Source organism: Chionomys nivalis, chromosome 5 (assembly GCF_950005125.1).
Source record: "Chionomys nivalis chromosome 5, mChiNiv1.1, whole genome shotgun sequence".
In the NCBI taxonomy this organism is placed as follows: domain Eukaryota; kingdom Metazoa; phylum Chordata; class Mammalia; order Rodentia; family Cricetidae; genus Chionomys; species Chionomys nivalis.
In genome coordinates this window covers 89485299-89510867 of record NC_080090.1, presented here as the reverse complement: position 1 = coordinate 89510867, position 25569 = coordinate 89485299, and the positions used below count along the sequence as shown (strand labels likewise).

Below are 25569 nucleotides of genomic sequence, written 5' to 3'. Positions count from 1 at the left end.
CCATCAACAGAACAACACGTATCCTACAAACTGGGAAAAAGTTTTCAATAACTCCATCTCCAATAGAGTTCAAAATGCATAAAGAACTCAAGAAACTAGACATTTACAAGTCAAACAATATAATTAAAAATGAATATAATAAACAGAATTCACAATCTTAATAGAGGAATCTCAACTGACTGGGAAACACTTGAAGAAATGTACAACATCCTTAGCCATCAGGGAAATGAAAATCAAAACTACTCTGAGATTCCACCTTATACCTAGCAGAATGGCTAAGATCAATAATACAAGTGTCAGCTCATGCTGGTGAAGATGTGGAACAAGGGAAAACTCCTCCATTCCACTATGAAAATCAATATGGCAGTTCCTCAGAAAACTGGGAATCTGTCTACCTCAAGACCCAGCCAAACCCTCTTTGAGTATATAGCCAAAGGGCTCTTCCTCTAACCACAAGGACACTTACTCAGCTAGGTTCATAGTGACTCTATTTGTAATAATCAGAACTGGAAACAACCTAGATGATCCTCACCTGAAGAATGGATAAACAAAGTGTGGTATATTTGTACAATGCAGTAGTATAAATCTACTGTTTGAAAAAATGGTATCTTGAAATTTGTAGGCAAATGGATAAAGCAAGAAAAAAATCATCCTGAGCAAGGTAACCCAGACTTAGAAAAACAAGCATGATATACTTACTTATAAGTGGATATTAGCCTTTTAGTCAAGGATAATACACTACAGTGCACAGATTCAGAAAAGTTAGATAATGAAGAGATATCTGGGGGTGGGGAGGACATATGGTTCTCCCAAGGAAGGGCAAATATAATAGATTTTATGAGTGGACTGTGGCGAATAGGGATGGGAACAGGAGGGATTAGATGGGGAAGGGAGTGACAGAGGAAGAGAGTCTGGGGAGAGATCACTAGAACAGAATAGCATTTAGTGGACAATGTGGAAACCTGGTACCGTGGAAACTTCTAGGAATCTGTAAGGGTGACCCTGGCAAAGACTCCAAGCAATGGAAGACATGGAGCTTGACTCAGCCATCTTCTGTAGTCACACAAGGCTCCCAGTGGTGGGATTTGGACAACAACCCAGCCACACAAGCAGTAATAAAAGGCTGTTCTACCTGCAAGATGTGCTGGAGCAATTGTGGCTCAGAGCTTGTGGGCATGGCCAACCAATGACTGGTCTAACGAGACTGAAGACATGACAGGGAGCCCATGCCTGATACTGCCGGGATGGCCAGGATGTGAAAGCTGGATGGCTCAGACACCAAGCATAGAGCCAAACATGACAGACAAAACAAAAGAAAGAAATTAAAGAAAATAAATACTTAAAAGTCAATGAAATGATTCCTAGTGATATTCTAATATACTCACAGTTCAGTGCCTAGCCCAATTGTCATCAGAGCCTTCCTCCGGCAGCTGATAGGAACAGATACAGAGACCAACAACCAAACATTAGCAGGAACCTGGGGGAACGCTGCAAAAGATGGGAAGGAAGAACTGTAGGAGCTACAATGGTCGAGGTCACCACAAAAACACAGCCTTCAGAATTGACTAAGCAAGGCTCATAAGGGCTCACAGATTGAAGCGGCAGCCACAGAGCCTGCTGGGATCTGTGCTAGGCCCTCTGCATACATGCTGAGCTTGTGTAGCTTGGGGATTTTGTTGTACTCCTAACAATGGCAGTGGGGCTGACTCTGACTCTTTTGCATGCTTGTCATACCCTTTTCCTCCTACTGGGTTGCCTTGTCCAACCTTGAAATGAGGGTTTATGTCTAGTCTTATTGCTTCTTGTTATGCCATGTTCAGCTGATATCACTGGGAGACCAGTTCTTTTTTGAAGGGAAGTGGAGGAGTAGTGTATCTGGGGGAGAGGGGAAGCAATTAGGGGTGCTGGTTGGGGTTAGGATGTGTTGCATGAGAAAAAATAAAAAAAGGGGAAAAAAGAATGCCATTGGAATTTTGGCAAGCATAATATTGACTCTGTAGACTGCTTTTGGTTATTTTTGCAATATTTATTCTGCCACCCCATGAACATGAGAGGCTTTCTCCATTTTCTAGTCTTTTCCAATTTCTTTCTTCAGACTTTATAGTTTTCATTATAGGGTTTTTACTGCCCTGGCTAGCTTTATTTCTAGATATTTTGAATCAGATTCCTTCCTTGATTTCTGTCTCAGCATGTTCATTATTGGTATGTGGAAACTACTAATTTATGCAAGTAGATTTTGTTTCTTCATACCTGGCTGAAAGTAATGATTAGCCCTAGGGGGTTTCTGGTCAAATCCTTAGAGTCTTTAGGGTTCCTCATATCATATCATCTGAAAATAGGGATGATTATTTGACTTCCATCATTCCTATTTGTGTATGTTTTGTTTCTTACTCTTGTTTATTTCTCTAAGGATTACAGCAGTGTATTTAATGAATGCAGAGAGAGTTGGACATTGTTGTCTAATCCCAGATACTGACATTAGAGAAAAGGTTTACAGCCTTTCCTGATTTCACTCTCTGAAGAATTACAGGCTGTAGGCACTGTAGAGATGCCTCAGTAAGGAAAGCATAGATTGCTCTTGTAGAGGACCCGAGTTCTATTCCTAGCACCAGTGTTAGGCAGCTCACAACCACCTACCTGTTTATCTAGCTCCAGGGTCTCCAACTCCTTGACTCTGTGATTACCTGTATGCACATACACACAAATCCACATGCACATGCTCACACACACATACACACAGTGTTATAAAAATAATTGCAAAATGTAATCATTTGAAAATAAATATAAGGGACCCATCTTGGTTTACTCTGCAGTGCTATAATGCAATACGGTAGCACTGTAGTGCTAATAATGGGTAATTTCTCCAGTCAGGTTATAAACTCATCAGGATGGAGCATCATGTAGTCTCCTCCTCTGGGACTTGGCACCAATGCTTAAAAAAGAGCTGCTCAGGAGGTTGCCTGCTGTACCTTCAGCAGCAGCATGGGGGTATGGGTGTGTGTGGCTCAACACCAGGATAGACGGGGGTGTGGGTGTGGCTCAACACCAAATAGAAAAGAGGAGTGGGTATGGGTGTGGCTTAACACTAGGATAGACAGGGGCAGGGTGACTCAACACGGGGATAGCCAGGGTGCAGAGGCGGTCCAGCATCAGGATAGCCAGAGTGCAGGGGCAGCCCAGCATCAGGATAGCCAGGGTATGGAGGCGGCCCAGCATCAGGATAGAAAGGGATGGGGCAGTCACTGTTTTCTATTTCAGTTCCAGTGCTGCTGGCATGTCATATGTGACAGTGGCCTGTGGTAAAGAGATGCTTTATCCCTCCAAAACAGTTTATGTTGTGAAGAATGTGCTTCCTTTGAGAGGCCTCTGTGTAGTTCTAAGAGACCACAGGATAAGTGTCCTAATGTGGGTGTGTCCACACTTCTATTTATGGTTTTCCACTTCAGCACTATCAGCAAATATGTCTAACATTTTGACCCTTACAGCCGCCATTAACCTCACTCCTAGTAACACTGCCCATTGGTATTAATATTTTGCTTTTGAGAGTGTCACTGATGAGTTCTTTCGTCTACTGTGCTCTCATTGGTGGGCAATACTTCTCTTAGCCAGTCACCTTGATTTTTTCCTACAATTCCCTTTTCTGTTCTTGAGAATTTTTTTCATTTTTCTTTTACTACCTTTAAAATAACTCACAAGAACTTAAGACAATGGCATGCCTTCAAATTTCAAATAAGGGTTTCAATCTGACCTGACCCTGTAGATTTTTTAGGATCCATATGTAAACAGTGGCCGCAGGGAATATGGATGAGTCTTAGTTGATTTGGGAAAAGCCCCTCTTTGGATACAAGTTTCCAAAAGGGATATATTATTTTGTCTAAACTGAGGCGTGGCTTGACAAGAAGAGGATGAGTAGAGTCTCATCTCCTATTTTTCCCTTGATGATATGAAATATTGCAGGTTGAGACTGTGTTAGCACAGGCAGGACACTGTTGGCTAATATTTTCAGTCATGGGCATAATCCTCCCTCTTTTCCTCTTGGTCCTTTTCTTTCTCCTTCATCCCCCCTCTCTCTCCCTTCCTCCCTTCTTTCCTTCATTCTCTGATAGATTTTCTTGTGTCTCACACTGACCCTAAACCCCTTATGTGGCTGAAGATGACCTTGCAGCCCTGATCCTCCTCTCCCGGTTCCCCGGTCACCAGCATGCTATAAACTGGGCACAATGATTAACACTGGACATCCCAGGACCAAATGATAAATGACCATTCTACCAGCTTCCTGCTCCTTCAAATGTATATCAAATCTTTGCTGCTAAATGCTACTCTTTCTAACTTACTTTCTGGGTTAGAGTTGGAAATCTTTAATCAAATTAAATGTATTAATTGTAAATGCTGACTGTGAGTTGGTCAGAACTAGGTTGGTCTAGGGTTTACAGATTGAGCAAGATACATAGAATGTCTGTTCTTATGTGTGAGATGACAGGTACCCTAACTCAATCTGTGTGCTATTTTTTTTGTTTGGTTGGTTTTTTTTTTTTTTTTTTTTTTTTTGGTTTGTTTTGTTTTTGTTTTTGGATATGGGGTTTTTCTGTGTAGCCGTGGCTGTCCTGGAATTCACTATATATACCAGTTTGGCCTTGAAGTCGCAGAGATCTGCCTGCCTCTGTCTCTCCAGTGCTGGGATTAAAGGCGTGTACCACCATTGCCCAGGCATATGTACCATTTTCTAAGTGTCATCATGGTAAAATATTTGTTTCAAAATACTCATTTTCATAAGTCTTATTTTTTTCTTGGTCATAAGCACATGGCTGGTTGAGACCCTTGTAATAATGAGTCTCTAGTGAAAACAGTGTTAACAATAGAGTTCTTGAAACTTAATTGGAGGAAAATGAAGTGCTTTTTGGAGGAAAAGTTTACTATCTAAAAGATAAGATATGTTCAAAATGGACATGGAGTTTATGAGGCACTGGGAAATGGCAGGGTTATAATTTTGATTTTTAATGTATGTTTTATGGAAGGCAGAATGAATAAAAACCCTGAACTCTGGATGGAATTCTAGGTTGAGTCCACCACTGTTGAACTTGGATGAGTCAGAGGACATCCCTAGGCAATATTGTGAGTTTGTGTGTTCTGCTTGTTCTGGAGATGAAACATTGCATTAGGCAACACAGGGAGCTTTTCCTTTCTAGATTCCTGGAGGGAGTAGAATGGACAAGGTGTTCTAAGGAACAAACAGCTTTAATTAATATGTGCTTGATTCTGTCTATTTATCTATCTGTCTGTCTGTCTGTCTGTCTGTCTATCTGCTTGCTATTTATTTATTTCCTTTTGTGTGTGTATGATTGCATGTGTGTGCACATATGCGTGTACACGTGTGGAAATTAGAGTGCAACACTAAGTATTGCCACTGAGTTCACCTTTCACTTTCTTTTTCTTTTGAGAAAGAGTCTCTTAGAGCCCTAGACCTCACCGTGAAGGTTAGGCTAGCTGAGCACTGAACTCCAGGGTCTCCCCCTGTGTCAGCCTCTCATCTCACCATCCCTGGTAGTGGAAGCACATACAACCGTGTCTGGTTTACATGTAGGTTCTGAGGACTAGTTTCGGGTCCCTGCTTTCCAAGAGAGGCACCTTCTGAACTGAGTTCTCTCAGCAGTCCTACCCATTACTCTTTGGACATTAAGATTCCTTAGGCTGCCGGGCGATGGTGGCGCACGCCTTTAATCCCAGCACTTGGGAGGCAGAGGCAGGCGGATCTCTGTGAGTTCGAGACCAGCCTGGTCTACAGAGCTAGTTCCAGGACAGGCTCCAAAGCCACAGAGAAACCCTGTCTTGAAAAACCAAAAAAAAAAAAAAAAAAGATTCCTTAGGCTGTGCAAGTGTCAGTCTACAACAGAAATGGCTCAGTGGTTAAGAGCACTGGCTGTTCTTCCAGAGGATCTCGGTTCAATTCCCAGCACCCACATGTCAGCTCACAACCATCTGTAACTTCAGTTCTACAGGACTTAATACTCTCACACAGACATACATGTAGGCAAAATACCAATGCATATAAAACAAAATAATTATTTTTTTTAAAAAGAAGCAAGTCTCAGTGTCTCAAAAATATCGCAATTAGTAACAAGTTTTTTAATAAAATTTATTTTAGATATAAATAAGAAAGTAATTCTAGTTAGAAAGTACCTCATATAATTGGTTGATGGAGACATACAACAAGCCAAGGGTGGCTCTTGTCTACATACTGGCAGGGTGTGGTTCTAACTGTGGGTTCAGGGGAAGAGAGACATGTCAGAAAGTAGGACTGACTGTGCTTTAGATTCTCTTGGACTGATCAGGGGTGAGCTGGCCCTTGCTCTCAGATGAGGAGCTTCCTCATTGACTGGGTCCTCTATAGGGAGTTTCTGGAAGCACCCAGACATCTATGTCCTTCTCTGCTGTAATATCTGGAGTTGTTGATGTTTGGTTCTCATCTGAAAGTCCAAGACTCCGCTAGTAATTGGGTTCTCCCCATCGCAAGAGCAACCACGATAAACATGTTTATCATTGAACTCTATTGCTCAATATTTATTACAACTTAAACTTAAAAGTATATATCATAAAAATGATTACAGAAGCATTTATTTTCATTTTGTAAATAAAAAGTTGTATTTTGGGAAGTTTGATCCATCCGCCCTTATAAAGATAAATGCCAATACTTTCAAATTTGATGTTAATTTGCATTTAAGAACTTTAAACTATAACCATGCTGTTTTACTATTAAACTACCTAAGTATATTTTAAATGAAATACTTATTAATGTTTCTCTATTTTTGACGTTTCTCTATAAAATAATTAAGATCTCAAGAATGACAGGTATACTTTAAGAAATGTAAACAGTCATTTTTCATGGTCCCATATGTGAAAATTTAAAGACTACAACTTCTCAAGAAAGCGTTTATAATATTACCGCTATATAAACAAGTGTTTTCTAATTCATGGCATTCTACACATCATTTTACTACCTTTCTTCCCCAAGTTCCTCAGGATTTTGCCTAAAATATCTTGACTAACGCTTTCTGCACTGTGGTGAAAGGGTCAACAGAAAGGTTTTCTACCCACACCAAGCTCGCACAGAAACCGGAGCAATGAAAATGATCCTTCCAGTCCACAGACAGAGACATGGAGGAATCCTAGCACTGCTGATCTTCTGCAGGGAGAAGCCTCACATGGAGGGGAATCTGAAGCCACGCTGATTTTGTTCCTGTCATGTCTCAGTCATATGCAGATTACAGAATCTTGAATGGAACATTCACCATTTAATTTTCTCTTGGAAATTAGAGTTATTACCCAGAGCAGTTAACTCACAGTGTCATTTGACTTATTAACTTATATCCTTCACATGGGATGCATAGCATACAAACTGTTCAATGTGTTTCAATTCATATGGTTCTTGGGGGTGATTTGGGCACCCGAGCAGGCAGAATAGTAAAATGAGATCTTTTGATTTTCTTCTTAAAACACAAATCTACCTTACATAATCCAGCTAGGCTAAGAATAGTTGTGTTGCCATAAGGAGAGGGGAGATGAAGGAGAGAGAAGCCAACCAAGGCTCCTTAGGGGGCGATAGTCGAGGAGAGAGGCACTATGTAGGCAAAATTGGTTATTTTATCAAGGTTTATTGGTAAAAAATCTACCTGGTTCACACAGAGAGCAACAACCTCCCCATTTTATAGGTCTTTAATTAAAATATTTTGCCAATTGGATTTTTAAAATTATAGTCTATGCATTATGCAGAGTTCACTTTTCAGCCTGCTAATCATAAGACTTTCCAAGGTGTACAAATCTTTACTGTTCTGTCTGATACCTTGGTTCCAGGTGTGTCCCAGTGTTGAGTTACTAAACTCTACTGGAGGAATTCTGGCCTGACTGCAGCAGACTATACAGAGCAAGATAAGAGTCAGAAGTTTTGCAGAGCAGGGCTTTGATTTTGTAATGCTTAGACAAATTATGGATGGTTTTGGTAAAAAAAAAAAAAAAGAGCTTGTTTTTTTATTCAAAAGAATGAACTATTCTGCATTTTTAACTTCTTATGCACAGCTTCACTCCTGTCCCTTTCTGTGGCTCTCAGAGCCCTCCTTTGAAGTCGAATTAACTTGTTCAGTCTAAAACGATTTGCAAATTTTAAGTAGCATGCGCTAACAAGGACATGGAGCAGGGCAAGGCCTTCATTTCCCTTCTGGTGAAAGCAGAAGGGTGTGTGATGTCCTTTAGAGATGCACAGTTCTTCCCAGAGAATATAAAATAATCACGGCACGCACGTCCTGTTCTCCCTTTGAAGGAGCTGTCAGAGCCTCTGTCTGTGCCTTGGTTCTCACAGGAATGAGGTGTTTAGAGGCTGGCTCTCATTCTTAGGAAGCCACATTCTGAGTCAGCAGAAATGAAGGGCTGTCTTGCCTGATTCTCCAGCTCTGACTCCCAGGCATCCTGTGATGAGCCCTAAAATCCAGCCACTACTTTGCTTCCTATTCTCAACAAGAACACCTTCCTGTCTCTCAGCACCACTCTCCTCTTCCCATTTCCTCTTTGGGGATCCTCATCTCAACAATGACTTTGTACTCTCCTGAACACTCTTGCTTCCTCCCATTTCCTGCTCATTGGCTTTCAAGACATGTTATCATTGTCTTTGTCCTTTCTCAGCTATGAGGAGAAATACTTTGTAATATTTTGTACCCGGTAAAAGGTGAGTTTGGGACCCAACCTTTCCCTACCTTCCAAGTATCTCATTGTTAAAGAGACAGAGAAGACAACTGTAGATGGTGTATGTCCATCCTTAGATGTGTCTAAGATTAGCATTCAAAATTAAAACAATCACATAAACTGCTTTCATTTACTCTTAAGTTTTTATTCTTTTTTATTTTTATTTTTATTTAAAGCAGTCTTATTTTGCATTTCAATCCCAGGTCCATCTCCCTTTTGTTCTTGGACTCCCTACCTTCTCCCCACCCCACCCCCCATTCACTCCTCAAAAACAGTGAGGCCTCCCATGCGGAGTCAACAAAGTCTGTCCTGTCACTTGAGACAGGACCAAGGCCCACCCTCCTGTATCTAGGCAGAGCAAGGTCTCCCTCCATAGGGAATGGGCTCCAAAGAGCCAGTTCATGCACTAAGAATAAATGCCGGTTCCACTGCCAGTGATCCCACAAACTGCCCATGTCACACAGCTGTCACTCACATGCAGAGGGCCTAGTTTGGTTTCATGCTGGTTCCCCAGCTGTCAATCCGGGGTCAGCGAGCTCCCACTAGCTTGACTCAACTGTTGCTGTGTGTATCTCCATCATGGTCTTGGCCTCTTGCCTCATAATCTCTCTTAAGCTTTTAAAACTAATCACAGGGACCTGTTGTCAACACCACAGAAATGCCTACACAGCTCCTCCTCCCTAGAACAGCACTTTCTGATGTTTCGCCTTTACCTTGAACAGTTTTTACTAATTAAATGTGTTCTTTGATGATTTCACTCATGCATATGGTGCCTTCTTACACTTTCAGCCTCTCTTATCTCAGCCCCACCCGTCAAGTCCCTCCCCTCTAGAACCGTTCCTGTTTCATGTTCGTTCATGTGCTTCTGTTTTTTAAACTCACTGAGTTGAACCAGGGACATGTGTGTCCCCAGAGCTTGGAAATCCTTTAGAACTCTGCGAGCTCTAAAAGTGTGTGGACAGCTGAGGACAATGACTTTCCTCATTCCAGGACCTTCTAACTCAGCACTGAGGAGGATCCCTTGAGCTCATTCTGCATCCACAGCAGTCCTTGCTTTGGGCCAGCCTCTTGAGAGCCCTGTGCAGGTGACCGCAGCTGCTGTAAGTTCGAGGTGGCAAAGGGTTGCTGTAAATGTTTTTAAGGTTACTTTTCCTATAGGATTTATTTTAATGAAACATTTTTGTTTGAAATGCAGCAATGTTCAGTTTTCCTCCTAATTATTACTATAATGGCAGGTCTCTTTCCATCCCAAATTATATTATAAACACAAAGTCATATCAAAATGTAATGTTATCATACACATTCTAAGAGCATCGGACCTGAGTTTCTGACATGCCCTTGTGATGTTGGAGAACCTGTCACTCCCAGCTATAGCATCTCAGGTGGTCATGATTATTGACCTTTCTCTCAAGCACATTTGATGATTATGAGTAAATGTGAGCACATGTCCTTGTGGCATGATTGAGCATCCTTTGGATATATACTCAAAAATGGTATTACTGGGTCTTGAGGAAGGTTGTTTCCTAATTTTCTCAGAAATCACCACACTGACATCCAAAGGGGTTGTACCAGCTTGCATTCCTACCAGCAATGGAAAAGTGTTCCCTTTTCCCCACAACCTCTCCAGCATAAGTTGTCATCAGTGTTATTGACCTTGGCCATTCTTACAGGTATAAGATGAAATCTCGGAGTTGTTTTGATTTGCATTTCTCTGATGACTAAGGATGTTGAACATTTCCTTAAGTGTCTTTCAGCCATTTTAGATTTCTCTGTTGAAAGTTCTCTGTTTAGTTCTGTCTTCCATTTTTTTTTATTGGATTAATGTTCTTTTGATGACCAATTTCTTGAGTTCTTTGTATATTTTGGAGATTAGACCTCTGTCTGATATAGGATTAGTGAAGATCTTTTCCCATTCTGTAGGCTGTTATTTTGTCTCAATAATGTTCATAGCAGCATTATTTGTCATAGCCAGAATCTGGAAACAATCTAAATGCCTCTCAGTCGAAGAATGGATAAGGAAAATGTGGTACATTTACACAATGGAGTACTACACAGCAGAAAAAAAATGACATCTTGAATTTTGCAGGAAAATGGATGGAGGTAGAAAACATCATTATGAGTGAGGTAACCCAGACCCAGAAAGACAATTATCACATGTACTCACTCATAAGTGATTTTTAAACATGAAACAAAGAAAACCAGCCTACAAATCACAATACCAGAGAACTTAGATAACAATGAGGATACTAAGAGAGACTTACATAGATCTAATCTACATGGGAAGTAGGAAAAGACAAGATCTCCTGAGTAAATTGGGAGCATGGGCACCTTGGGAGAGGGCTGACAGAGAAGGGAGAGGCAGGGAGGAGAGCAGAGAAAAATGTAAAACTCAATAAAAATCAATTAAAAATTTAAAAAAGAGTAGATGTGATGCCTGGAGAGGTGGCTCAGTGCTTAAGAGCATTTGTTGCTTTTGAAGAACATCTGGATTCAACTCCAGCACCCACATGGTAGCTATTAACCATCTGGATCATCTGAATTCTGGGGCACCCAGGTCTGCATGTGATACACACTCATACATGCAGGCTAAACACCCATACACATGGAATAAATTACTTTTAAAAATTTGTTGGAATTTATTTTAATTTTCAAGTTAAAATGGAGGGTAACAGAAAAGAAATTAGATTGGACTGAAGTCTCACGATCCAAAGGAGGAGCAGAAGGAGAGTGAGCACGAGCAAGGAACTCAGGACTGCGAGGGGTGCACCCACACACTGAGGCAATGGGGATGTTCTATCGGGAACTCACCAAGGCCAGCTGGCCGGGGACTGAAAAAGCATGGGACAAAACCGGTCTCGCTGAACATAATGGACAATGAGGACTACTGAGAACTGAAGAACAATGGCAATGGGTTCTTGATCCTATTGCATGTAATGGCTTTGTGGGAGCCCAGGTAGTTTGGATGCTCACCTTAATAGACCTGGATGGAGGTGGGTGGTCCTTGGACCTCCCACAGGGCAGAGAAACCTGCTTGCTCTTTGGGCTGAGGAGGAAGGAAGACTTGATTGGGGGAGGGGGAGGGAATGGGAGGTGGTGGCGGGGAAGAGGCAGAAATCTTTAATAATTAAATTAATTAATTAATAAAAAAATCAGCAAGAAAAATAAAAAAAAAAAAAAAAAAGAAAATTCTAAAGGAGGGCTTGTGTCCAAGCACGCTGCTCTATGGCTGACACCAAGTGTGCCACTAGTGTGTGTTGACCAGTGATACTGGTACCAATAACTTAAATAGGCAGCTGGGGAAGACTGATTCCCATTGAGCTCCTGTTGTGGATCCCATAGACATGAATTCCAACTTGCACTGTACTAACGACCAGGCAGATTCCTACTCTAAAACCCTCTGGGAAGCCATACTTTCCGGACTCTGTCTTTGAGCTCCCTGCAGACTCATTCTTTTACCTGTCTTCCCACCCCTCCTACTTCCTCTCTTTGTCTTCTCACTTTTCCATCCCCCTAAATCTCCTCAGGGCCTTTTCTCTCAGCAGTAACGGTATTAATTTTGTAAAGAGTAAAACTATTAGGTCATTCCTTTTCTCAAATTCCCCTTCATCCTACCTTTAGCTCTTAGCCAAGTGTCCACAAAACAGGCAGAAAGAACTTCTTAATATGACCTCGGAAGTGAGACCATAAAATAAAAAACACAGCGTGTCACGCTTCTATACTTTTTTAAGACGTAATTACTGGCCACCAATTGCTCTGTAAATCTGTATTCAGACTTCATTTTCCTTTTTTTTTTTTTTTTTAAAAAAAATCTACAGTGAAGTTACTCTGCAGCAGTTAAAACCCTATCCATGGATGGGCATTTTCTAATTGATTAAATTAAATGAATTAAATTTGGAAACTTTTTGACATGTGTCCAAATTTCACATAATTACTTCTAATTGCAGGAATTATTTTTTAGATATCAAATCTGCTGTATATACACACATCTTCCTGCCAAATTGTATTGCATAGTATTTTGCCAAGAGTGTCACAATATGGATAAAATTAAGCTTCATTAGGTGTAACAGGATGAGATGCAATTTAATTCTTAAAGCTGACTGTAAGTGCTGGAAGATAGATTTGCTGTTCTTCTGTCTTCCAAGCTAAAGGAATAGCACATTATTTTGCAAATCTCAGTGGCAAAAGGTAACTGAAATAAGTCACGCATCTTCTCAAAGGAAAAGAACTTCATGCTTAAAACTGTGCTGTTATTTATCTTTACCCTTCATCCATTTGACTCCCTCAGTCTGTAGAAGAGGCCCTTTTATTTTAGCAGAAGGTGGATTGAGTTTCTGCCAAGTCAGTGTACTCCCTAAATGGATATGTCAGAGGCAATATTGTTTCTCAAAAATCATTTAGAAAGCAGCATTTTTGCATAAGTAGGCTCTTTCATTAGTTTTGAATTAAATTTGAGCAATTGCTGTTTCTGTTATGGCTGCTTCTTGGAGAGCCCAGGCAATGAGGGCTTCCTACGTCCTTGAATCAAAATTTCCGTTGGGGCTTATGGTGCCTGCGTCAGGCTTGAAAGATAACAATGGATGTGGCATGTCTATCTAAACTCTTTGAGGAGGTTGATGAGATTCACAAAAGCAAGTATTTTTCATAAAATCAACTAAAGATTGAGGTTTTAATCTTTATGAGGATGATGTAGAAGGAAAGCAAATTGATGTAAGTTTCAGGGTGCCCCAAGAAATGTCTTTGATTTTCATTTCTAGCCTGGAAAATGATTAATTCCCCAGATACTTCTCTTTGTCCTGAAAATAATGTGCACTTCATTATGCCCTGACAGAATTACATTGACTGCTTTGTGAATTTTGAAAGAATGTCTTGTTTTCTTTTTCATCTAATAATAGGTATATTAAAAAAGAAATATCCATTAGTTGTTATGATAACGTTTTCCCCTTAGGTAAATGATTCATTGTTTATAAACTAAGGGGGCTACAGAGATATTAATTACAATTAGCAAAATAATATCATCGGTTTCATTTTAACTTCTGTTAGAAAGATTAAAAACATAAACAGATTAAATCTTGCAGAATGTCGGTATGTGAGTGAGATTCTCTCATAAATTTTTGCATCATACTGCTTTGTTAATTCAAATTAATTTGGATTCTAGCTGGATTTAATTTCAAAGAGCAAATTGTAAAAGTGTTCATTATTCCATATATATTATAAATAGTAGTATAATAACCAAAAAAGTAGTCACATGGCCAAACACATCAGGAATTTTTCTCCTTATCAATATATAGTACATTTTCTTTTTATAGGAGTCCTCATCTGAAATCACCTTTCCTTAAGGAAAACGATGAACTTTATTCCTTTCTAGAACTGAAAACAGTGCACATTTTATAACATAGAGTGGATCATGTACCAGCATATTTTCCCTTTTTTAATTAGCATTTTGTTCATTGAGTTATTCATCATTTAAGTAAACTTGGCAATCATTAATATCAGACTTCAGCATTTCTTGTAGGGCAGGTCAATTTAATAATTTCTTACTGCAATTGAAAAATTCAAGGTTAGGTACCAGAATATTCAAAATATTAATTACTATCGAATATGAGCAATCACTTAAAATACAGTAATATATTCCTCAGCATTGGGAACGACTCTGGTGCATAGAGATCAGGCTGGATCCTGTTTAAAAGTTTGGGGTATTTTAATACCTGGGGATCTTATAGCACTGTCTGGGAGAACAGAAATTGTTGTCTACAGAGCCCAAGCAGCCTAGGAGACCTGACTGATGGCATCTTCAGTCCAGCAGGTGGTCAGTGCCTGGATGGCAGAAGGTGACCGTATTGAAAGCCAGCTGGGAAACAATACAGAAATAAAGGTTTCGCTGGCCAGGGCTTCCTTGTGTTTGAGATGACAGGGTTAGCTAACAGTCATTCCAGAGGACAGAGAGTACTGACCAGGAAAGCAGCGATTCTTTCTTCAATCACTCGAGCTGGGGTCTGACCCAAGAAAAATGAAGGCTCAATAATGTATGGACTACATATCACCCAGTTCCAGTTTGGAATGTCTACCCCACTCACTGCCTATGGTACTATACTCAGAATATCCTTACTCATGAGAACGGAGTAAAATATAGCTGGTCTTCTGGGACAGAGTAAATCTGGGATGCAGTTGGCCACATCCGGGCATACCTTAGAATTCTGAGGGAGTAATAAAAGAAAATTTGAGTTTAAAGGGTTAAATTGGAGCTGGAGCATTCATGGATTCCTTGGACCTGTCGTATCTCTGACTACCTCTCACAGACTGTGATTCATAGAAAGGCGATCCTGATACAAAGGCCACATCTGTCTTGCCTGGTGCCTTCCTTTCTATAGAAAGAAGACAAAAGACAGATGGAGGCAAGTTTACTTCCTAGCCTAAGGCTCGGGTCTTGCTATCCTCTGGATTGGATAATGAAATTGTTTAAATCTCATGAGTCCTTGAAATTTAGTTTATCCATCAAATTGATTAATTAAACACAGTTAGCCCTAAAGCTGACACCCAGGACTCATAGTCAATAGGTGTGGACGCCCCCTATGCTTGCCCTTCTCCACTGTTCCGAAGCTGCTAAGTGCTTTGTGATGTATTCATGATTTATTTCTGGAGCAAATGACTCCTGGGGTGGGACTTGGGGTCGTGAAAGAACTAGGTTGACCCAGACACATCGATTCGTGCCTAAGCGAAGCATCTTAGACATGTCACCATGGCTGGAAGGATTTATTGATATGGATTAAGATCGACTGTCCATCAAAGCAGCAGGTGCTGAAGAAAAATGACCGCTTTGACAAATGGTTTTACCTTATCCCTGGGTCTCTAATATGTCACTCTGGAGTCCCCAAGGAAATTAGTCCCTGTTCTTTTTCCAGGTAGTAACTATCTCTACTTGCAAATTTTACATTCCTTGCATTGTTCTAAGAAGATGCTTGTTCGTTCCTGGCTGCCCAGACCACAAAATAATCACACAGAAACTATAGTATTTGCAATACTGTTTGGCCAATGGCTAAAGCATATTTCTGGCTTACTCTTATATCTTAAATTAACCAATTTCCATGATTTTATATTTTACCAAGAAGCTCGTGGCCTACTGGCAAGGTTCTGTCTGACAGCTTGTGTCTGTCTCAGGTGGCAGCTCCATGGCTTCTCCATGATTCCACCTACTCTCTCTCTATATATATCTCTTCCAGCCTGGCTGTGTTCTGTTAAGCCATTGGCTGAAAGCAGCTTCTTTATTAACCAATAAAAGCAACACATACAGAAGGACTTCCCACACCATCTACTAATTGTCAGTTAAGTATTTATGAAAAAGGATTTCAGGGAACTTAACCCTTAACCACTTGCTTATCCTCAACTTCTCTGCAAAGTGAGATGAACAAGTCTGTTTTGGGTGTGGGAGTGGTACCCTGACAGATTTAGCTTCAGGGTATGTTCCGTCTTTTTAACTCTTTTCAGCCTAAGAGCCTTTCCTGCCAGGCATTCTGGGAGCTTCACATGTGATTTGCCAGGATTTCACCATGTGCCTGGTAGATACTTTGCTGGTGGATTGAGTAGTGTCGGCTACTGTGCCAAGCACTGGATGCAGAGATGTGGCAGCTGATTCTCCTCAGAGCTGGGCTGTTTGGGGGCACATCATCTGGTGATGTTGAAAGGAGAGAGACATGGCAATAGGAAGAGGGCAAAATCACATCCTTGACAGCTTGCTGGGGCTCCTGGACACCTGTAGAGTTTGGGTCCAACCCCAGTGGAATATGATTCTATGAGGAAAAGTCTTAGCCTAATTTATTACTTATTGTCAGTTTTCCATCAAGAACATAGTGTTAACACAAGGTATGATGAGGTTCACTGTGTACTGATTATCAGCTTTTCTGAGTCAATATCCAAATGTACAGATATACAGATGTACAGATATATAAATATACACAACTCACTCATATACAGCCTGTTCCACAAAGCAGATTTGTCCCTTACTGGCAGGTGGCAAAGAACGAATAAATTCTAACTTTTCCTGACCCAGTTTTCCAAGGTACAGAAAGCACAAAGCTCTGAGTTTGGCTCTCCATGTCTCACCTGAAAGTGGCCCCTCTGGGTTTTGTACAGTGGGGCTCCTGGCATGATATTCAAGCATACTTTGTGATGGGGTCACTGGTATACAGTCCAGGATTTGGGGGCCAGCTCTTCCCTTCCACCTTGATGCTGGATTTCTAACACATTCAGTAGCTCTTCTTCAGAATGATAGGCAAGCAGTTAGGGGAGATCATGGTCAACCCAGGGCTCCTCACAGTCTCTGTACATAATGGTCACTAAGGAATTTCAAGTAAAAACCTCACCCAATGAAGTAGTTCACAAAATAAATTCAGAAGCCAAGCTTCCTGGTTCTAGATTTTATCTCCACCATTCCCTACCTAGGTCTGTGGGCAAGTGAGCAGAGATGTTTGTTATTTTTAATTATGTTTGTGTGTGTCTCTGTAGCATATGTACACATGAGTACAATACTCATAGAGACCAGAAGAAGGTGTCAGATTGCCTGGTGCTAAAGACATGGAAGGTTATAAGCCATCCAAGGGGCTTCTGGAAACAGATTTCTGCACTTTGATTGTTGAGCTATCTCTCTAGTCTGTGAGCTAACGCTTCTATTTTGTAGTTTTTTTATTTTAAAACTAGAGGTTTTAAGAACATGTACCTCAATGAGAAGCTACCCAGACCAAATGAGTCAGTATCTGCTTGGTGTTATAACCCATACCTGGCATGCATTATTGATGTTTAGCAAATGATTATACTTATCAGCTGCCACGCCCACTTCCTTCTGATCTGTTGCAGGAGTTCCTTTCTATGCTTGTGGGAATAAATGCCATCATGAATAGGATGGGCCAAGCACACTTCCCCATTAAGACATGTAGCTTTGCTGTTTACTCATGGGATATTTAGATGCCTTTCTTTCCATTGTCTGTTAGTCTGTGGCCTGACCACAACCACTACCCAGAAGGGGCTGGATTAAATGGTGACTCGGTGGTTTAGAATGGCTGACTTACTTATTCAGAGGGTGTGTGTCTGAGTAGCTCGCCTTACTCTGAATTCAGTCATCTCATAGATTCATCTCTAATTTTGGTTCACATTCCCACTGACAACTCTAGTAGGATCTTCATTTACCACTTCCCCTCACTAATATCCCTGGACAGATTCACTGACTCCCACAATATCTTCTCTCTCCTCCTTTCCCTGGCCCCACTCCGCAGCACACACATTTTCACATTCACACTGGCAATCTGACTTTGCCCTTGACTTTCATTTTAAGTCAAATCAAATCAACTTGATAAACGTTAAAATAATTAATTATAAATGAAATATTGGTGTTATTTTCACAATCCCTTCATTCACTTTCCCAAGTGATTAAGACTGTGGCTTTGCTCAGCAGAACTCTCACCCCAACTCACAATCATGTGTCTTTTTACACGACACTATTTGTCTTCTCTTCTGCTGTTGGTTTGGTTCTCATTCAAAGCACCTCTGCTCAGAGGTGTGACGGCTTGCAACCTTCACTACATCTGATTCTTCCATACCCAGAGAGCACGGAAACAAGGGAGGTGGTGTGACTAACCACCCAACCCCTCACACCGCTTTTCACCTTTGAGGCGTTTTCAATCTGTTCGACTGGATGGAGATGACATATAGGAAATATTTACAAAATAGTACAAGCCAGTCAGCGGATAAAACTTCCTGAGCCGAAGCTACTGCTCACACAATTTGGAATGTATCAAACTTTCTCAATCCAAGGCAACTCTGTGAAAGAAAAGTAAAGAACTTTATATCGGGATGTTCTTTTGGATGGACATTTTAAGAATCAGTACATATTCGCAGCACTGAACAACACATTTTATTATGAGGCTTACACACATGCTGCTCCTATGCTCGAGCACATTTGCCCTTCTCAAGTTCTGCTGGTAATTTTTCTCTTTTTCTCTCCCTAAATACCACCTCCCTGCTTTCCTATCTTATTATTTTTAATGTGGCTTCACACAGTTCACAGTTCGGTAGACTGATGACAGCTGTGCTTTCCTGGTGGTGTGCCCAGAACCTTCCACCACAATGAAAGCTGGCCAGTAGGGGTGAAACTTGCAGGTTGATATCAGCTTGACTTAGCCCTATCCTACGACTCAAGGATATCTTATCTTCATCGATATGTTCTTCCCACCAAGTTCTGGGCGGTGAAACAAGAGCGATGTAACAGTCTTTAATATCTGGGATGGTTCACAGGACTCTTTTTATCTATGAATATGCATATATTCTCAAACATCTCTGCAGTAGTAGGTCCCCATATGGCATTTTTGAGTTTCTTTAACATATTTTCCTTTCCTATACTCCCTCCTCTGCCCTTGCCACCCCTGTCACCTTCATCCCTTCTTGTTCCACTATATTTGTTCGCCCTTCTTAGAATTTGCATTCTTTTTCTCTTTCCTTAAATTCCCCCTTTAACTGCTCTTCTGTTGATGGACACATGGGTCAGTTCTACAGTTCGTCTATAGTGAATATTGCTACTGCAGTAGATGTGGGCATGTGTCTTCAATGTGTTATTTTCAGGGGCTCTTGTTTCCATTGTTAAATTTATGCAAAGACCAGGAACTTGGGGCTTTCTCCATCACATGTGTTCTTGTGGTTCTGAGAATCATTAGCCAGAGGACAGTGAGCCTCACTGCAGGACAGATAAATACTTCACCCTGAGGAGATGCAGCTCAGACCTCAGTCTGCACACCTAGAGGCTCTTCCTCCTTCGAGCCCTGAACCTCTAGGTAACCCAGTTAGGAAACTGCTTTCTCAAGCCAGAACTGCAGCTGGGGTCCAATTTTTCTTCCTATTCAAAGAAACCATTTTTCTTCTGTCTTTGCCAGCTCCACCCCTCTGGGGAGTCACAGCAGTAGATTGGTTATGCTAAACACTACACCTTAGGGGTTCGATTTTGATGTTTTGCACAGTGACCCAGTCATTTATATTGTTGTGATAGACTCTTCTTGAGACTTCACCAAGTCATTTAATTCTGTTTTAAATCATACCTCTGGATAATTTGTATCTGTGATATTTCCACTGCTTTCTTGAATTCCCTGGAAGTGCTTTGCAATGCAGGAATCTCAAGTGCTTGCCCCTTTTCTGTCTTTTGCTTTACTCACCCCAAAGGCTAATAATGTAGAACTAAACATTCATATTAGAAAATGTTTGTCTTGATTGCATATAATCTTTAGAATCATAAAACTGGTAAGGATATGATTCTAGGCAAGTCCAAAGAATGTGACATTTATGTTTTGTTCTTTAGTCTCTAGACCTGTGGAAAGCACATTATGTTTGGGACCTGCACCCCCAGCCTCCCAGCTCTGCAATGTCCCTTGCTCGACGGCCTGCATAGTATCTTCCTGGTCTTCCTGGGGTCCGTGTGTTCATGAAAACTGCCACGATCCTCAGGGGAAGAAAGGTGAGTGCGTGCTTCATTCACTTCCAATGTCCACATCTCTTCTGAGCAGACTAAGCCAGCTTAAGACAGCATTTGTTTGTATTTAGATAAATGGCTCAGACTTGGCAGCATTTAGTTCTTACGGAGGCAGCTAAGGACATTCCTGTGGAGCGCAGACTCTAACCTTGATTCACTTTCATATTAAACTCATAGCTGAGTAAGGGACTGTTGCTCAATTGGAAATAATGTTGGTCCTACTGATGCAGCCTGGTCGGCAGAGTGCTAGCCTAGTGTGCACAAAGCCCTGGATTCAACTTGCAATACCACATCAAACCAGGCTGGCTGGTGTATATCTTTAACTGAGGTAGTAAAGACATAAGGATTAAAATTTTAAGGTCACTCTTGGCTATATACTAAATTTGAAGCTAATCTGGTTTACATGAGATACTGTCTCAAATAAAATTTAAAAAAAAAACAACTTACTTTTTCATCTAAGTCATGGCTACCCTGAAGTTCTTAGACATGATTCATGTAATCACATGAGAACTCAACTAATTTGTTATTGCTTTATTTTCAGATTTATAAATTTAGCATTTGTTCTTATATTTTATATTTTAATAAACGACACTCTACATGTGCGCATATTGGTTAGTGTTTAGTATCTGCAGGCTTATAGTAGCATCTTCAAGTTTTTTGATTTAGTTAGTCATTGTAATCCTGTTTTCTTCATTTTGTATTTAAAATGTCCATCCCCTCCCCCAAAGGTCCAGAGGCATCTTGCCCTCCATCACTGACCTTTTAGTTTCTTTGAGTGTCTTTCTCCTTGTATGTTGTGCTAAGTGGATATATTCCTTGAAAGATAAGATCCTATGGCATCCCAGATGCTAGGTTGTGTTTGCTCGGCTATAATCTTACTTTGCATGCAGAGAAACAACACATGGCCAACTGTTGCCTGCAAGCGACCCCTGTGTTTCCTGTCTGTGCGAGGCAATGCCATACCGACTAGAATCTCACATGACTGTCATCTGTGGCATGCTCCAGGCGCACACATGCCCATATTCATGAATCAGGCTTGCAGGGACTTCATTTGCTCTGACTCTCATTGTAAGGGAGAAGAGGAATATTGGTATTGAATCTGGGACACGGAAATGCTAACTTTGATTTTTTTTTCATCAACTTATAGAAATCAGTGTCTGAACAGATACTGGCAGGCTGAACTAATTCCCTGTATAACATGAATATTCTCACAAGCTCATGTGTTTGAACACTGCCATCACAGCTGGGAGTGGTGTTTCTCGATGTCACAGAATCTTGGAGGTGAGAGAAATAGCTAGGAGAGATGAGTGACTGGGACGTATATTTGAGGACTCTAGATCTGCCACACTTCTGATTCTACTTCCTACTTCCTGTCTTCGAAGATGTGATCCAAGTAGTCCTTGAGATTCAGCTACCATGGATGGAGCTTTTCAGCTACCATGTTTTCCCTGGTGTGTTGTCCTGTTTTCTCTGAAACTGTGAGGCCAAGTAAACATTTCCTTCCTTTGGCAAGTTTCTTTTGTCAGATTTTTGCTTGTAACAATGTGAAGCAAGATAGGACATCATGAAACCTCAGTCTCTTCTATGTTTCTTCAGTGTATGGACACAGAAAAGTTCCCATTAGAACTAGTAGCCCAAATTGTGCTCCATATATAGAACTTGTCATGCTCTTACAGCTACCCATGAGACTCCTTATGGTGGCCTGCAGGTTCTTAGAACCTTGAACTGGTCCTCCTGTCTTTCGTCTGTGACATGCTAGCATTTAAGGTTACTCCCCAGGAAACCAAACCACATCAAGCTTTACCGAGGCTGCAACTGCTCTGCTCAGGGATTTGTATACAGATGAAATTTGACTACGTGGAGTGCCATTCTTCTTTGCTTTCAAAGATGTAGAGTTCTCAATGTACCAAATGAACCTCATCTTATTTGGAACACATGTGGATATAGGTAACATCTATAGGTATAGGTAACGCAGTTCTTGCTGCTTTTCAACCAAAGAAGAGACTTCATAGCTCATACAGCTGAAAACAGAATGGCCACCAGGATGGCATTCATCAGTATGAGCAATGTCCAGGTTCTCGACTTTCTTTCAGTCTTTCTATTTTTCAACTCTCCAAGTTGCTTTCTTCGCATTCTATCATTCTCTACAGTGGGTTGAGTTTGAGAAGCCATCTTCATGATCAAAGGTCAGTAGGGAATCTTATTTAAGATGATAAGTAATGTAGTAGAGAACATCTTCTCCAGTAGTTCCATGAAGAGCTCTAGGGTTGAATACCGTGCCTGCTGGGGTTGTAAGCTCATTTCTGAATATTCCCTGACCAAAGGATGGGTCTTGCTTGGTTAGGTCATAAGCTTGTGTTCCCAGAATGCAGAGTGCTTTGGCTACTCTCAACTTTCACAGGCTGAGGGTACAGAAGAGGAAGAGTGATAAGGGAATGATGGCCCCTTCAAGGATACTCTGAGAAGGCAAAAGTGATTCTGGGGCCATACTTTGTAGGTGATTACTCTACAGATATTAAGTTTCCAGTCTTCTTGTTCTGGTCCATTGACTTCTTTATATCAGTTTGGGGTAAATGTTTTTGTTGTTGGTGGTGGTGGTGTGGTTTGGTTTATTCAGCATTGTATTTACTTTCATTTGAGCCAAAATTTTCATAAAGCACTGTGAAGAACTGATATTTTAAATTTTATCCTAGTTTTTCTTTCCACATAACTCAGACACATCCTTGAAATTCCCTGGAGAAACCTATAGCTCTTTTTTCTTGTGGACTCCCTCGACACACTGTTGCGTAAACTTTCCTTCTCACTGGCCCTTATTACTAACTCCACACAAATGTTCACACATGCACCTGCATAAACATATACATGTTCATGCACAGCACATAAACATCAACAAAGACAATGGTAGCTAAACCAAGACTGACACCAGTGTCTCCTTTCTCCCCAATACAGTGTCTTTCCAGACACATAGATATTTTTTTTAGTTGATTTTCTTCGTAAGTTCAAAGACATTTGGACCAAGGTACAAATCTAGGACTGAGAAGAGATTCCATCTTCCAGCTGTGCACTGACATAGCTAGGTGAAACATGACCCCTGAGAATGAAGCCTTGAGTTCTGTAGATCAGCAGGGATGCTGGCACCAGGCTTAGTGTAACTGCCATATCATCAAATGAGAAAACAGGCCCTGCAGTCATAGGAGTGGAGATGGAGGGTGGCAGATATCTATGGAGTGTGCATTTTGCCCTAAGCAACGGGTTGACTTTTTTTTTTTTTTTCAGAGGTCTTGTGTTATGAAAGACTAGGTAGGGGCAGTAAGAGCTATGACCTGAGGGTGGAGGAGTCCTGTAGCCTTTGGAGGCATGTTGGAGTCGCAGTTAGTCCCTTTGTTTTTTATAGAATTCAGACCGAAACCGGGTGACTTCAGTGCACAATTGGAAGACGGCTTCTCTTCTCAGTGCTAAGTAACCCCCGGTGGAGAAAATGGACAGCTTTTGTAATTGTTATTCAAGGCTGGAAGTTTGCTATTTTCAAAACAGTTCCCTAAAGCAGAGAGAAATCAGTCCTTTAGGTCTTGCTGGAACCCGGCAGGACCACCTGCCTCTAATTCCTTGTGGGAAAAAAACATGCAGAATGGAGCTCTCCTTCTGGGGAAATGACTCTGCTCCTTCAGACAAACCAGTGTGTAATGCTGATGGGACTGGTTCTCTGGTCATTTCTACCAACTGTGAGGACAACGTCTGTGTTCTTCTCCATCTCTATTTCTGTCCCGTGATCAGGTAGGGACTGGGCCAAAGTCCCTGATTGGCACAGAGTAAATATGACTTAGAATTTCACAAAGGCTGGACATACAGGGCATGTACTTAGTATTGAAAAAATCCTAAGGCAGTAATGGGGTCTGCAGAGTCCTGAATTCCCTACTCAAGAAATTCAATCAACTCACTACAGAAATCCAAAATATAGAAACATTCCTGGATACTTTAAAGCCTCATCCATCCATACACAGGCACATATTTATACAGATAAACTCTTTAATAGTTATACATCTATTTATATATTTTAGAGAAAGAAATGGAGAAGATTTGAGGGGGAAAGAGATGTGGAAAGATGGAGACCTTCATCCAACACATAAACACACCCTTCTGATCCCGGACTTCTTATCTTTATTCTGTTCTCTTTATTCACATAAAAAAAATAGAAAGGAGTGTGGACTGTAGATGGTAGGAAATGTTTTATTAGCTAATGGAATAAATTGTTATAGAAATTATCTTTCTATGGCTGTTGTTCTCCATCGGGCGTCATCTAAGGCTCACGGCTGTCAGCTACTCAGAATGCATTAGGAAATCAGTCAACATTCACAGGCTCTGCACCTTCCATCACGTCAGTGACAGGCAGACAAGGGGAGCAGCGCTTGGCAGGTCAGTGCTTGTCAAGTGAGGCCGGGCCACCTTCCAGAGGGATTTTAATAGATCAGGTTGTATCACTTATTGCTTTATCTCCAAGATAACTCCCGCAGTGTTATAATTACAGAAATACAAAAGAGAATCAGTCTGAAGAAAATGCTGATGATAAGCCCCACACCTAGGTGTGATGCAGTTTTAAAAAATTCCTCATGATACATAGGTTTACTTGTTCCTTGCAGGCAAGTTCGAAGAAGGCAGCCTGCTAAAGATAAGGCGGGGGGAGGTGGCTATATGTGGCATCCTAAGAGCTACCTAATAGCTCTTATATGGCCTCCATAGAGAACTTCAAAGATTCCTCCCTGCTCCAGGACAGTTCTCCAACCATAGCACAGATCCTCCAATGTCCCTACAGGAAAAGGTATTTCTAAATTGAGACTCTAGGACTATTCTTAAAGACATCCTTTCCATTCTGATCAACATAGGCAGCAAACTGAGGTCAGAAATCACTGACATACTTGAAATCTAATTTTACAGTGGAAATATTTCCATTTTCCATTGTCGCTTGCTGGGCTGGCTCTAATTTTACATTTACACGAATTCTATAAAATCATTCTGCTTTACTCCAAATAATATCCATGTTAGCAGATTTCTTTTCCTTTTCTATTTTTGCGTGTCTGTGTTGGGGCTGGCAGTAAGCTGCACCTACTTCTTATGCAAAGTATTGAAGGTTTTCGTGATTGCTTTACCCTATCAATGCTGCTTGTTTCCTGTGTTATAGCAGGCGGGGAAATAATCATGGCTGATATCTAAAGAACTGGAAAAAAAGACTCAGTCTAAGGGAAAGGGGGATACTTGATTCAGTAAAGTATTATCATATAAACACGGTGACCTGAAACCATGTAACAGATTTCAGTTCCTAAGAACCATGTAAAGGCAGT

At 41.0% G+C, this 25569-nt stretch overlaps 1 protein-coding gene across 1 annotated transcript in view; it reads left to right on the top strand.

Annotated features, from left to right (window-relative positions):
• Thsd7b (thrombospondin type 1 domain containing 7B) overlaps positions 1-25569 on the top strand; it is an 871002-nt gene that overhangs the window by 371923 nt on the left and 473510 nt on the right. The window contains exon 6 of the mRNA XM_057770607.1: positions 20063-20218. Within this exon, the coding sequence (XP_057626590.1) occupies positions 20063-20218 (156 nt within the window). The remainder of the gene's footprint in view (positions 1-20062; positions 20219-25569) is intronic.